Source organism: Rattus norvegicus, chromosome 1 (genome assembly GCF_036323735.1).
Source record: "Rattus norvegicus strain BN/NHsdMcwi chromosome 1, GRCr8, whole genome shotgun sequence".
Classification (NCBI taxonomy): domain Eukaryota; kingdom Metazoa; phylum Chordata; class Mammalia; order Rodentia; family Muridae; genus Rattus; species Rattus norvegicus.
In genome coordinates, this window is record NC_086019.1 from 19,885,504 (window position 1) to 19,901,783 (window position 16,280).

The 16,280-nt window shown below is 36.7% G+C and overlaps 1 protein-coding gene across 8 annotated transcripts in view; it reads left to right on the forward strand.

Annotated features, from left to right (window-relative positions):
* Positions 1–16,280, forward strand: part of Lama2 (laminin subunit alpha 2) — a 647,931-nt gene that overhangs the window by 393,378 nt on the left and 238,273 nt on the right. For all 8 annotated transcript variants that reach the window (XM_063264627.1, XM_063264628.1, XM_063264630.1 and 5 more), the window contains 2 exons: positions 454–634; positions 4,668–4,804. In XM_063264627.1, the coding sequence (XP_063120697.1) occupies positions 454–634; positions 4,668–4,804 (318 nt within the window). The remainder of the gene's footprint in view (positions 1–453; positions 635–4,667; positions 4,805–16,280) is intronic.

Below are 16,280 nucleotides of genomic sequence, written 5' to 3' on the forward strand. Positions count from 1 at the left end.
CAAACTTGGATAAAAGACAAGGCTTTACCCTTTTAGTGTAATGAATTGATCTCTCCTCACAAAGTGGTTTCGATGACTAGAATATTGAACATTTAAAAGAATTTTAAACAAGTTTGCAAAATTGGGAAGTAATCAGTTTAGTGTAAAGAGAGTAAAACTTTAAGTTAAAACCAGAAATGTGACCATTGCTGTTGGAACCAAAAAATGACCATAAAGGCTGCTGAGACTCAGATAAAAACATAGACACTGCCTGTTTTGATACAATTTTGATAACATTTTCAAGTAAGTATGCTTTTCACATTGTCAAAATAAAGAAATCTATTAAGTAGTAGACAGTTATCAATGCCACCACAGAACCTGGTGGCCCACGGGTCTTCGCTACCGCCCTGTCTAGATTGAGGGTCTCAGCTGGCTTTCTGAGAATCACTAGCTTTCCTTTCTCTTCCGTGTCAGCCTGAAACCTTTGGCCTGCAACTGGGAAGGGGATGTATTCCCTGCAACTGCAATTCTTTCGGCTCTAAATCCTTTGACTGTGAAGCGAGTGGACAATGCTGGTGCCAGCCCGGAGTAGCAGGGAAGAAATGTGACCGTTGTGCCCACGGCTACTTCAACTTCCAAGAAGGAGGCTGCACAGGTCTGTGACTGAGACTAATATGTCCTATCCATTCACTCGTGGATTTTGTAGTCCTGGTTCTTGTTAATGATTTATCTGTTAAAGCAAAGGCATAAGGAAGTCAAATACGTGATGCAGAATATTTAAAGTAACAAATACATTGATTTCTAATAATTAAAAGAGCACAGTACAGGTGGAAACACTGAGTATAACTATGCTTTCAAGTACTGAACAGCCATCAGCAGATCCCAATCCAGATGTGCCCTATAATCTCTGCCCTCCAATCCCATGATTGTTGTAGCTTGAACTTCCAGTGTTCAGGGTGCTGTATGCCAGGGTCATCTTAGCTTGCACTCCCTTTCAAACCAAGACATCTCAACTTCTCCTACAATAAAATGTACCCAAGAAGTTGGTTTTTGTGTTTTTGTTTGTTTGTTTGTTTTTCTAGTACAAAAGCTGTCTCAGAAACCTTGACATTCTAGGAGAGAAACAAGTTGGCCCTTGGTATTCATGGGGAAATATAGATTGGAGTTTCTAACATGGTAGCCTGAAAGAGTGTTTCTGCATGTAGAACCAGAGCTTTCACAGAAGTCATGAACTGAACACACACACACACACACACACACACACACACACATATACACACACATATATACACACACATATATACACACACACATATATACACACACATACACACATACACACACACATATATACACACACACATACACACACATACACACACATATATACACACATACACATACACACACATACACACATACCAATCAGCATACTAGTAGTGATAGTAGATTGAAATTAGCTTTGATTTATATATCGCTACTGATGCTATTCCAACGACCACAAAAATGAGTTGCACCTCTGCTTGCTAAATTCATGGCCTGACAGCCATTACCCCCATGCTTTATTCACAGCCCCAGTGAAAGATTTTAAGATGTTTTCATTGACTCTTTTCACAAATTTATGTTGGGATCAAAATAACACTTCAAAGGATTTAAAGAACCACTGTCTTTCAGATTGTCTCCTGAAACTTAAACTTATGGCTTTTATCAGAAGGTCATTTTAAACCATGTGTGATGTGGTAAAGATTTTCTAAGAACTGTATGTGATCCCTCAGCTAATATCTGTAAGCCCCCCAAAATTATCAAGAACCACTTTAAAATATTCTGATCTTTAAGCACAATTCTGATTAATGTTTTGACATGCTATGAATTAATTTTGAGCTATTTAAGTCAGGGATTCCATTGCTGTGATACAACACCATGACCGAAAGCAACTTGGAGAAGAAAGGGTTTATTTCGGCTTACAGTCCTCAGGCCACACTCGATCACTAAGAGAAATCAGGGCAGGAGCTCAAGGTGGGAAGCAAAAGGCAAGAGCTGATGCAGAGGTCAAAAGGGAGTATTTCTTAGTGGATTGTTCCTCATGTCTTGCACATCCTGCTTTCTTATACAACTGAGGGCCACCAGACTAGAGCTGGCAACATTCATGTTGAGATGAACTCACCCGTGTCAATCATCAATTAACAAAATTCCCCACTGGCTTGCCCACAGGCCAGTCTGGTGGGGGCATTTCCTCAATTGAGGATCTCTCGCCCACCAAATAGGCTTACTTTGAATCAGATTGGCAAAAAAAAAGAGCTATGCAGCACACGACCTATTATATATTGAAAGAGATTTACTAGCAAAAGTTATTGATAAAAATAAGAAGATTTAAATTTATCAAGTGGCAGAACATGACAAATGCATTCTTAATTTCATTGTAAGCCAGAAAGACAGAATAGAGAAGAGCAAAAATCAGACTGGATAAGATTATAATCATATATGTTAGGTTTCTCATGTCTCTATCTAAATGTTTGGATGGGCACTTAAGGAAGGGTTTATTTTGGCTCATAGCTTGATGACATATTCTATCCTGCTGGGGCGGGCATGTTGACAGGAGCATAAGGCATCTGGCCACATTGTTCAGAAGAGAAATCAATGATGGTATCCAAGTTGCTGTCTCTCTTTCCTGTTATATTTGATCTGGGATCCCAGGCCACGGAATGAATGATTAGTTTTACCCTCTTAGTTAAGCATCACTAGAAACTCCCTAGTAGACACACGCAGAGTTGAGAGCTAGGATGATTCCAAATCCATAGGAGTCTTTACAAAGTAAGAGTATCACTCATGCCAAACATCCTCTATAGGATATGTATCTGGTTAGGCACAGTTAGAAACTAATTTTATGACCTTGATTCTGTAATATGATTATGTTTCATCACTGAAAAATTCAGCCTGTACCTTAGGATATAAAAAGTGTATCAAAAGGATTTGTACGAATTCACTGAGTTAATAATAGCTTTAGAATAATGGTTAGAGATCTATAAGTATCCTACTTCTTGTCATTATCTTTATTAACAGTTTTAATTGTAGCACACATTATGCTTTGGCAGAGAAAACTAATTCATTGCTCAGATCTTTCTGTGATCACACCGTAGTTCTACATAGAGAATTTCTATTTTCAAATAATGATTCCACTGTACCATCATGTTTTGTAGCACATAAATTTAAATTACATCACATAATGATCTATTTCTTTTTAATGAATGTCATATGTAAATAATGGTATCAGCTTATCATTAGCAAAAACACTGGCAATCACCACTGACATTTATTTAGCACTTACTCTGTGTCAAGCATTGTGCTAAGCAGTCACAGCTGGTATAATACACTTTGAGTAATGATAAGTATGACACTTTAAATTTTAAATTAATCAAATACCTAAATGATTTAGCCATCAGGTGACCAGTAAAAAGCTTGCCTACAGCACTGATCTTCAATTTCAATTTGAGTATTCTTATTTCTTTTCTTGGAATAATTTATTTTGTTAAGTACTGTGCTTAACTGTACTCTTAGCAGTTGGATTGAGTCTACACAATAAATAGCATTTATCACTTTTCTCATGGTAGGCTTTGAAGATCTTCCCAAACACAATTCTTACCATCTTTGAGAATATATGAGAAACAGGAAAATCATAATGTTATAATTCATTTATGTTGAGAAAAAACATGGGAATTAAAGAACAAAATTGGATAACAAGAAAATTTAGAAATAATTTTATTTTAAAAGTTTTATAATGAAACTATTTTAAATATATATAAAACTTAAATATACTATGCTATTTATGATTGCATATTGGACATAAATATTACATTTATTTGTTTTAATGAAAATCTGATATGTTATTATCAGGGAGAAAAATTTAATTTTTATAGCAAAGAAAAAATAGTAATGAACTTGAAATAAATATATGAAATCAACCACCCTAATCCCTGTTAGACAATTAGAGAGACCCTAAAAGCCTGACTCTGCCATATTAGCAGAAAACAACCTGAAGCCTCCCTTACCCTTGTTCCTCCCTTGGGGTATAGAATAAAAGTCTGATTGCCCAAAATCCTTCAGTGAGCCAAGAAGTTGACATGTTGATGCCATCTCTATGTAGTTAGGGATCTCCTGACAATAAGGCCAATATATCCAGTTTCTTCAGGATTTACAACTTTGAGACTGTAGGAAACCAGACCTTAGATGGAATCTTCTACTCCAGAGTCCCCAATCTACCCTGTAAAACCCCCAAGGTCCCTGGGCCGCAATATACAAGCATCTACTCCCTTAGAGAGACTGAAGCTCCTCATCATTTTAATTAAAGAACAATCAACATCTACAAATCAATAAAATAAATCTATGAACATGAACATATCTTATAGTATCTATATAAAAATAGTTAGGGAACTTAGTAGTATTGCATACTTTATAGAAAAAATGGAAATGCAAAAATTTGGAAATTATGAAACAAAATGGAACATTTATTGATGGAACGCTTTTGTGAGATATACTATACTATGATATAAATAGAAAGGTAGGCACCCCCCACCATGCAAGGATCCTTAAACTTAAGTAGAAAGAAGCAAACCAACTAGTTAAGAATTTGATATTTTATATTAAATTTTACCTTTTTTGACTCATCTTTGTTTTCTATTTTTCATTTGAAGCTTGTGACTGTTCTCACCTTGGCAACAATTGTAACCCAAAAACTGGTCAATGCATTTGCCCTCCCAATACAATTGGAGAAAAGTGTTCTGAGTGCCTACCTAACACTTGGGGCCACAGCATTGTCACTGGCTGTAAGGTAAGTGGGTCATAGTCTTCCAATCACTTTCTATAGAGTTTTCATTCAGCTGAGATTAGTAACTGTATATTTCAACCCAGTATCATCTCACCAAATAACAGAATTATTAAAGAGTATCTTAAATGCATAAGCCATTATTATCCATTTTACTATGACAGAGACATTTATTATATGAATTTATGGTACCTACAAAAGGAGAGGGAAAGTACAGGTGAAACCACCACTCCTGCTCACATTCCTGGCCCAAGAGGAATCTGCCTAGAAACTTCTGGACACTGGAACCTAGGAGCAGTCTGGGATAGGATCTTTCTGGTTTCTGCCTCTGGTTGAAGCTAACCCAGGGACAAAGCTTTTTGTACCCAGATCCTGCTGGGAGAAAGCTAGTCTCCATGAGGGTTGACACATAGGCTTACAGGAGGGTCAAGCCACTGTCAAAGACAGCAGGAACAGCTAAAAACAGAGATAAACAGATGGCTAGAGGCAAGGGCAAGAACCTAAGCAACAGAAACCAAGGCCACATGGCATCATCAGAACACAGTCCCCCCACCACATGAAGCCCTGGATACCCCAACACAACAGAAAAGCAAGATTTTGATATAAAATCATATCTCAAGATGACGGTAGAGGACTTTAAGAAGGACATAAATAAAACCTTTAAAGAAATACAGGACAACAGAGTAAACAGGTAGAAGCCCTTAAAAAGGAAACACAAAAATCCCTTAAAGGATTACAGGAAAACATTGCCAAACAAGTGAAAAAAACAAACAAAACTGTCCAGGATCTAAAAAATGGAAATAGACAATAAAGATTCACAAAGGGAGACCTCTCTGGAGATAGAAAATCTAGGAAAGAGATCAGGAGTCTTAGATGCAAGCATCACCAACAGAATACAGAAGACAGAATCTCAGGGGTAGAAGATATCCTAGAATACATTGACACAACTGTCAAAGAAAATGCAGAAAGTAAAAAGCTCCAAAACTAAAACATCCATGAAATAGAAAGCACAATGAGAAGATCAAACCTAAGAATAATAGATATAGAAGACAGCAAAAATTCCCAACTTAAAGGGCCAGTAAATATCTTCAAAAAATTATAGAAGAAAACTTCCCTAACCTAAAGAAAGAGATGCCCTTAAACATACAAGAAGTATGTTTAAGAACAGAACTCCAAATAGATTGGACCAGAAAAGAAATTCCTGCCATCACATAATAGTCAAAAAACCAAATGCAAAAAGAAAGAATATAATATTAAAAGCAGTAAGAGAAAAAGGTCAAGAAACATAAAGACAGACATATGAGAATTACACCAGACTTCTCTGCAAAGACTAGGAAAGCAAGAAGATCCTGGGTAGATATCATACACATCTTAAGAGAACACAAATGCCAGTCCAGGCTACTATATATCCAATTAACATAGATGGAGAAACCAAGATATTACATAAAAAAAAAACCAAAATGTACAAAGTATCTTTCCACAAATCCAGCCCTACAAAGGATAATAGATGGAAAACTCCAACACAAGGAGGGAAACCACTCCCTAGAAAAAGCAAGATAGTAATATAATTTCAACTAACCAAGAGAAGATAGCCACATAAACATAATTCAACCTCTAACAACAAACGTAACAGGAAACAACAATAATTGGCCCCTAATATCTCTCAATATCAATGGACTCAATTTCTCAATAAAAAGACATAGACTAACAAACTGGATACATAAATAGAACCCAGCATTTTGCTGCATACAGGAAACACACCTCAGTATCAAAGACAGTTACTTCCTCAGAGAAAAAGGCTGGAAAACAATTTTCCAAGCAAATGGTTCCAAGAAACAAGCTGGAGCAGCCATTCTAATATTGAGTAAAATGGAATTTCAACCAAGAGTTATCAAAAAATATAATGAAGGACACTTTAAATTCATCAAAGAAAAATTCTACCAAGATGAACTCTCCATCCTTACTATCTATGCTCCAAATGCAAGGGCACCTTCATTCATAAAAGAAACCTTATTAAAGTTCAGAGCATACATTGCAACTCACAAAATAATACTGGGAGACCTCATCCCACCACTCTCATCAATGGACAGATCATGGAAACAGAAACTAAACAGAGATACAGTGAAACTAACAGAAATAGTGAACCAAATGGTCTTTAACAAACATCTATAGAACATTTTATCCTAAAACAAAGGAATATACCTTCTTCTCAGCACCTCATGGTACCTACTCCAAAATTGACCATATAATCAGTCCAAAAACGGGCCTCAACAGATACAAAAAGATTGAAATAATCCCATATATTGTATCAGATCACCATGAACTAAGGCTGGTCTTCAATAACAACATAAACAACAGAAATCTCACATAGACATGGAAGCTGAAAAACACTTTACTCAATGATAACCTGGTCAAAAAGAAATAAAGAAATAAACTAAGACTTTTTAGAATTTAATAAAAATGAAGGCACAACATACCCAAACTTATGGAACATAATGAAAGCAATGCTAAGAGGAAAACTCATAGCTCTGAGTACCTCCAAAAAGAAACTGGAGAGAGCATACATTAGCAGTTTGGCAGCACATCTGAAAGCTCTAGAACAAAAAGAAGCAAATATACTCAAGAGGAGTAGACTGCAAGAAATAATCAAACTCAGGGCAGAAATCAACCAAGTAGAAACAAAAAGAACTATACAAAGAATCAACAAAACCAGGAGCTGGTTCTTTGATAAAATCAACAAGATAAATAAACTCTTACCCAGGCTAACCACAGGGCACAGAGACAGTATCCAAATTATCAAAATCATAAAGGAAAAAGGAGACACAAAACAGAATCTGAACATTTAAAAAAATCATCAGATACTACTACAAAAGCCTATACTCAAGGAAACTGGAAAATGCGAATGAAATGGACAATTTTCTAGACAAATACCAAAGTTAAATCAGGATCAGATAAACCATCTAAACCATCCCATAACTCCTAAAGAAATAAAAGCAGTCAATAAAAGTCATCCAACCAAAAAAAATGCCCAGGGCAAGATGGTTTTAGTGCAGAATTCTATCAAACCTTCAGAGAAGACCTAATACCAATACTGTCCCAATTATTCCACAAAATAGAAACAGGAGTAACACTACCCAATTCCTTCTATGAAGCCACACTTACACTTTTACCTAAATCATACAAAGACCCAACAAAGAAAGAGAATGTCAGACCAATTTCCCTTATGAATATCAATGTAAAATATACGCAATAAAATTTTTACAAACTGAATCCAAGAGCACATCAAAATGATCATTCATCATGATCATAGGTTTCTTCCCAGGGGTGCAGGGATGGTTCAATATATGGAAATCCATCAACATAATCCACTATATAAAAAAACTCAAAGAAAAAACCCACATGATCATCCACTGGATGCTGAGAAAGCATTTGACAAAATTTAATACCCCTTCATGATAAAAGATCTGGAAAGATCAGGAATTCAAGGCCCATACCTAAACATAGTAAAAGCCATATACAGCAGATCAGTAGCTAACATCAAACTAAATGGAGAGAAACTTGAAGCAATCCCACTAAAATCAGGGACTAGACAAGGCTGCCCACTCTCTCCCTACTTATTCAATATAGTGCTTGAAGTCCTAGCCAGAGTAATCAGACAACGAAAGGAGGTCAGAGGGATACAAATTGGAAAGAAGTCAAAATACCACTATTTTCAGATGATATGATAGTATACTTAAGTGACCCCAAAAATTCTACCAGAGAACCCCTGCTACTGATAAACAACTTTAGCAATGTGGCTGGATATAAAATTAGCTCAAATCAGTAGCCTTCTTCTACTCAAAGGATAAATAGCCTGAGAAAGAAATTAAGGAAATGACACCCTCCACAATAGTCACAAATAACATAAAATACCTCAGTGTGACTCTAACCAAGCAAGTGAAAGATCTATATGACAAGAACTTCAAGTCTCTGAAGAAAGAAATTGAAGGTCTCAGAGAATGGAAGAATCTCCCATGCTTTTGGAATGCCAGGATGAATATTGTAAAAACAGCCGCTTGTCAAAAGCAATCTACACATTCTATGGAATCCCCATCAAAATTCCAACTCAATTTTTCATAGATTTTAAAAAGAAAAATTTGCAAATTCATTTGGAATAAAAAAACAGGATAGCAAAAACTATTTTCAACAATAGAAGATCTTCTGGGGGAATCACCATCCCTGACCTCAAGCTGTATTACCAAGCAGTAGTGATAAAAACTGTATGGTATTGGTACAGAGACAGGCAGGTAGATCAATGGAATAGAATTGAAGACCCAGAAATGAACCTATATGTTACTGTAAAATTATAAAAAGTTGTCTTTTACCCCCTCTAAATCTGGCACCTCGGTGCACAAAGATATCTGCTAGATACCTTGCAAGAAACGCACATCCCAACTCCCTTGCGTCCCAGTGTCTCGAGCCGCCACACACTTCCTTATACTTAAATCTGCACATGAAAGAACACACAACACAATAACCTCTGATCCAATTGATAAGATATAATTGCCCACCTAAACATAAAAAACCCTGTACACATCCATCCCTTAAGAACATTCATAACAACCTGTAAAGGTACAGCATGGAATCTTAACATCAAGCTCCATGTTCTCTCCCAGTGGTTTCTCTGCCATTACTTTCAGTCTCCCCCGCTTTTCACTCAAGTCTCTTGCTCCTCTCTCAAACTTGTCTACCACTCATCCTTCATTCTCATCCAATGACAGGCCTCATTCTAACTTGTACCTGCCTCAGGTGTAAGTCGTATGACATCTTACACCTACATACCTGTGGTCACTTGATCTTTGACAAAAGAGCTAAAACTATCCAATGGAAAAAGGACAGCATTTTCAACAAATGGTGCTGGTTCAACTGGAGGTCAGCATGTAGAAGAATGCAAATTGACTCATTCTTATATCCTTGTAAAAAGCTTGAAGTACACGTGGATCAAGGACCTCCATATCAAACCAGATATACTCTAATAGATAAAAAATTAGGGAAGAGCCTCGAGCACATGGGCACTGGGGAAAATTTCCTGAACAAAATACAAATGGCTCATGCTCTAAGATCAAGAATTGACAAATGGGACCTCATAAAATCGCAAAGCTTCTGTAGGGTGGAGGACACTGTGATCAGGACAAAATGGCAACCAACAGTTTGGGAAAAGATCTTTACCAATCCTATATCTAATAGAGGGCTAATATCCAACATATACAAAGAACTCAAGAAGTTAAACTCCAGAGAAACAAATTACCCTATTAAAAATGGGGTACATGGCTAAACAAATAATTCTCAACTGAAAATTACCAAATGGCTGGAAAATACCTAAAGAAATGTTCAACATCCTTGGTCATCAGGGAAATGCAAATAAAAACAACTATGAGATTCCACTTCACACCAGTCAGAATGGCTAAGATAAAATTCTCAGGTAACAACAGATACTGGCAAGGATGTGGAAAAGGAGGAACTCTCCTCTATTGTTGGTGGTATGGGAAGCTGGTACAACCACTCTGGAAATTAGTCTGGAGGTTCCTCAGAAAATTGGACATAGTACTACCTGAGGACCCAGCTATACTACTCCTGTGCATATACACAAAAGATGTTCCAATATATAACAAGGACACATGCTCCACTATGTTCATAGCAGCCTTATTTATAATAGCCAGAAGCTGGAAAGAACCCAAATGCCCTTCAGGGGAATAGATACAGAAAATGCAGTACATCTACACAATGGATTTCTTCTCAGCTATCAAAAACAATGACTTCATGAAATTCATAGGCAAATGGATGGAACTTGAAAATATCATGCTGTGTGAGTTAAAAAAATGCAAAATCACACACACACACACACACACACACACACAAAGACATACATGCTATGCACTCTCAGATAAGTGAATATTAGCCCAAAAGCTCAAATTACCCAAAATAATATTCACAGACCACATGAAGCTCAAGAAGAAGGAAGACCAAAGTATAGATTCTTCAGTCCTTCTTAGAAGGGGAAACAAAAACATTTATAGGCAGAAATATGGAGACAAAGTTTGGAGCAGAGACAGAAGGAAAGGCCATCCAGAGATTGCACCGCCTGGGGAACCAGCCTATATACATATAGCCACCAAACCCAGACAATAGTGCTGATTCCAAGAAGTGCATGCTGACAGGAGCTGTCTCCTGAGAGGCTCTGCCAATGCATGACAAATACAGAAGTGGATGCTAGCAGCAAACCACTGAACTGTGAACAGGCCCAATCAGAGGAGTTAAAGGAGTGAAGGAGCTGAAGGGGCTTGCAACCTCAAGAGAACAACAATATCTACCAACAAGACCTCCTTGGGACTAAACCACCAGCTAAAGAGTACACATGGACAGACCCATGGCTCCAGCTGCATATGTAGCAGAGGATGGTCTTGTTGGGTACCAATAGGAGGAAAAGCCTTGGTCTTGCCAAGGCTGGACCCCTCAGTGCAGGGGAATGTCAAGGCGAGGAGGTGGGAAGGGGTGGGCTTATGGGTGATGGAACACTCTCATAGAAGCAATGGAAGGGGGATGGGACAGGAGAGTTTTTAAAGGGAAACCAAGCAAGGAGATAACATTTGAAATGTAAATAAATTTTTTAAAAATCCAATGAAAAAAAGAAGGGAAAAGGCAATAAATATATAATAAAACCTCAAAAAACTATCCCATTCATAGACATAATAAAATACAACTGTAAAATTAGAGACTAAAACATTAATTTCTAAAAATGCTGTTAAAATGTACCAAATTGGGGGTTGGGGATTTAGCTCAGTGGTAGAGCGCTTGTCTACCAAGCGCAAGGCCCTGGGTTCGGTCCCCAGCTCTGAAAAAAAAAGAAAAAAAATGTACCAAATTATCTTGCTTTCCATTTTTAAGAGGTGATTAAAAGGAATATGAAGAGCCAAATAAACTATATTGAGCTTGCAAATATTCCCACTTTTTCCCTGTGGACAGACTATCGAAAGTGTTATAACCAGATTTGCTTAGCATCCATGAGCCGTGAGACTGCTATAGAAATATTCATGAAAGATGCCATGGCAGGACCCTGTGGCTTCAATGACATTGTGGTATGGGCTTCAGTGTAGACACCTGAATCTTATTGAACCCTCTACTTTCCAGGCAACAAGGAAAAGGCTTAAGGACAACTTCTTGGCTCTAGTCTGGACAGGTTAGGAGAGGACACACACACACACACGTATGAATCATAGGAATCACGATGACATCTATATTTTGCTTTTTCTAGCCTTGAGAAAAGAGAACTTGATTATCCTTTTGTTCCTTAGGGTTATGCTTTTGTAGTTTATCTCTCATATTGCATACACCCAAAGTTTGTTCTATTTAGTTGCTTAATAATAATAAATTGTATATGCTACTGTAATTTGTTAATTTGTTTATATTGATAGGCAGTTTGGAGCATACATTAGTAACTTTGCTATGAACATTAGCGTGGGAGTTAGCAGTCTATTCATAAACCACAAATTTCTAATTTCTCTTAAAGAATACTCCACACCTTTGCCAATACAGACAATTCTATTTATTCTATTTTTATTTGAATTATTTAGTTGGTTGTGTATTCCTATTTTTCTCCTTTGCGATTCTTTAGGCCAAACAATGGTGGGAATCAGGTTGCTTATTTAATCAGTTATTTGCCATTTGTGTACATTCTTTTAAGAAGTTGATCCCAGTCTTTGTCTCACTTTTCTTCTGAGAACATTTTCCATTAAAATTAATTATACGAGTTTTGTGTATTCTAAATATCTGTTCTTTAACACACACATGAAATGAACACGTGTAAACCAAGAATGTAACTAGCCTTCTACTTAGTATCTTAATCCAATTCTTATATGTATGAACAAGTTTGTATCATTTCTTTTCTAGATCCTGTTTCTTATGTTTTTCCTTGGAACAATTTGTTTGCCTAAACCTATAGATTTCTTTTTTTGTGTGTATGTTTTCTTGTAAAAATTTTATCTCTTAAATTTAGATTCACATTACACATTTACTATAAATTTTTATCTAGTGTGAGGAAATTAAATTTATTCTTTTATGTCTAATTTTTCCAACAGCATTTGTTGAAAAGACTCCCTTCCTATTGAATCAGCTTGCTTCCTTTACCAGAGTATCTGGTCTCATGTTCATGGTTTTGAGACTTTTCTATTTCCTTATTTAACTTTATGAATATTACAGTGACTTAATTACTATTGTTTTATAGCAAGGAATGGATCATATAAACCCTCCAGCTATATTTCTCATTCCCAGCATTTCCTGGGTCTTTAGATAAAATGTATGGTAGGTTTTGTTGGATTCCTTTAAAGAGTGTTGGAATTTACCCAACACTGTTCATTTGCTGATCATTTGACCCTTAGGAGTCTTGCTTATATATTTTCATGGGAAGGTGCTACAAAGCCTAGTGCAACTGATAACCCTTCTGAACCAAAGCATTGTTCAGTTTCTCCCAAGTTATAGTCAGAACTATTGAACAGTTTAAGGTTTCTATGAGGTCTAAAAGTGTTTCCTCCTAGATATCTTCAGTGCTTCACTTTCTCCCAGCATGGTTTCATTTCTTCCCTGTGCACATCTGCATCAACCCCAGCCCCACACATTCTTTTGCATATCTCTAGAGTTCTCAGTATAGAACTCCCATTCTGAGCACATTATGCTTGCTCTGTAAATTTTAGCTTCTTCAGATTTTCAAAACAAGTACCATTTGTCTCTCAGATCAGCTGTTTGCTGGGCCTTTTCTTGGCCTGCTTTCTTTCTAGAGGTATAGCCTAGAAGGTGCCTCTATTCACAGTCTCATTTCCTTCTCTTTTCTCAGAAATATCAGTTCTTTGCCTTATTATCAAGTATCTAAATGCATTTTTCTTGTGTTTTGCTATTATAGTTTAATGGCTTAAACACAGAATTAGTTTCCAAAAATAATTAGGGGTGTGTGAGTGTGTGTGTGTGTGTGTGTGTGTGTGTGTGTGTGTGTGTGAAATATAAAAGGTTCAGGGACGATCTGAACTATCTACTGGGTTTGAAGCATTAGATAAGGACCAATCAGTCACACGGAGTGTGGGAAGAAAGAAGTATGACCACAAACTATGGTCTTTCAAGCACCCTGGCAATATCTTCTAGACCGGTGAACTATATTCTCAATGGAGTATTCTCAATGGAGTAGATATAAAGTATCTTTTCATGATAAGAGGAATAAATTCATGATTCCCTCCCCCACCTCTAAGGAAGGAGATATGGGCAGTCAATGGATTCTTGGGGAGGAAGGGTCAGCTTTATTAAGGTACAACTCCTCATAAGCTGTCCATGCCCTGGCAGCTGGCCCATACTAGAAGGATATTGTCAGCACAAATTAGAGCTGATGGGTTATTTTAAAAACCTAAAAGGAGAACACACAGTAAGTAGTAGGTCTGGAAAGTGTTAGCAGAAAGAGGATTGAGAGTGAATTTGATAAAAATACATTTTTCAAAATTCTCCAAGAATTCATAAAAATTTAATGCAAGGTGAACACTGGCCTAGAATACCCTGACCTCAAAAAGAATTACAGTACTGATAAGTGTTTAAGGAAGTTAAGACATCTGGCTTCAATATATGACTTGGCATCATAAACAGTGAACAGAACACTCATTTTCTTACTTCTCATGGTATTATTAAGTTTGAAATTCTATAGTACTAAATTTTTGAAAAATGATACCTTTTCTCAATTAATTTGAAAGTTTTTGTTGAGTGCAAACAGTGGTCTAAGTTTCTAAGTGATTTTTTTAAAGTCAAACTCAAGTGTCTACTCAGTCACTTGGGACTGTTTAAAAAAATACTCATGAGAAGAATGCATATGAACAAATACTAATAATAAAATTCTTAAAATTAAAGCTGATTCTTTAGAGTCAGTATATAAATCAAGCAGAGATGTGCTTTCATGTCCTTCAAAGTTATTTTGGGATATTCTTTACTAGTCACTGAATAAACATTACTTTGATTGAAGTCTCAATTGAATTTTATTATATTGAACTATTGTTTAAAAAAATCTAAATTTTTGAGTGAGTATATATTTTTCTATTAGGAGGACTTATAAAAACCCATGTGGCTATTAGAAATTACTTATGAGCATGCATTCTACTCAGGTGACTATAGTTCAAAACGACATTGATTTGAGATTTAGAGACTTTTGTGCTTTTTTGCCACCAAGAATTGCTCCATGCAGAGGTGTGAGCATGCACATCATTTGAGCTGCCTTCGTACGAGAATATCCATCCTGCCATCATTTAGTCATAGAGGAAAGGAGAATCAATCCTCTGTGGCTAATCAAGTCTTACATCTAATTTTAATTTAAGTTTGATATTGGGTATAGTGCTATCTAATCATACACTTGACTGTCTCAGTTATTCCCACAGTAACTTCTCAAATAAACTTCCTGATTTGGACCCGCACCAAGGTCTACTTGTACTGTCAGCAACATTTCAAGAACTAGTTACTTGATTTTACACAGCAAAGTGGTTAGAAAACATTTCATATTTTTGTTATCTAAACATAAGGATGTTCTGTGGAACTTTTTTAATATCTACCCCATGATGGTAGTTTCCATGACATGTCATTATTTTTTTTCTGGTTATTTTAAGCAAGACTATACATACTAAGTAAAATGGGCCAAATTTTTTCTGTGAATAACTAAATCATTTTAATTTTGAAAGTTCATTGTACATCTGATGTTCTTTAACAGTGAGTTATGTGAGAGTCTTTGTATTAATCAGTGTTCTCTTACAAGACATAGCTTGTAGTATGAATAGAAATACATATTTACATTAAAAGGGGACTTCTTAGGTTAGCTTATAGGATTTGGTCCAGCTAGTCCAAACAATGGTTGCATCACAAGGAAAAACAGAGAATCCTGTATTTACTCTGTCCATGAGGCCAGTCACTCAGCAGTCTCACTCTGGTCCTGGAGTCCTGAACAGTTCCTGGAGAGCTGCTTGTCTTCAGTCTACATTGGAATGCCCACAAACCTGGCTTTAATGACAGCAAAGAAATGACTCAGCCACAGGAGAGTTGGATTTGCCATAAAGACGGAGTTACAAACAGGCAAATAGTGAAGTTTCCTTCTTCTGTGAGACTTTAGGTGGACTGCCCCAAGGTACAGTCCAGATTTAAGGTGGGCCTTCTTGTTTTAAATAATCTAATAAAATCGCTCACAGGAAAGCCCAGAGCTTGGGTTTTATTTGATTCAAGATGTAATATAGTTGACAAGCAAGATGAGGCGCCAGAGCCAACCCAGTGGTTTATTCTCTGTGTTGGAAACTGTTTGTTAGAAGGCTCCTTCTTGCCTCCTCTCTCCCTCCAGGAACATAGTACTCTGTTGAGTTGGAAGCTCATTCCTAGCTTTACTATTGGGCAGTCTTGAGTGTCCCTACATCCTTCTTCAAAATTAGGAAAAGGTGCATCT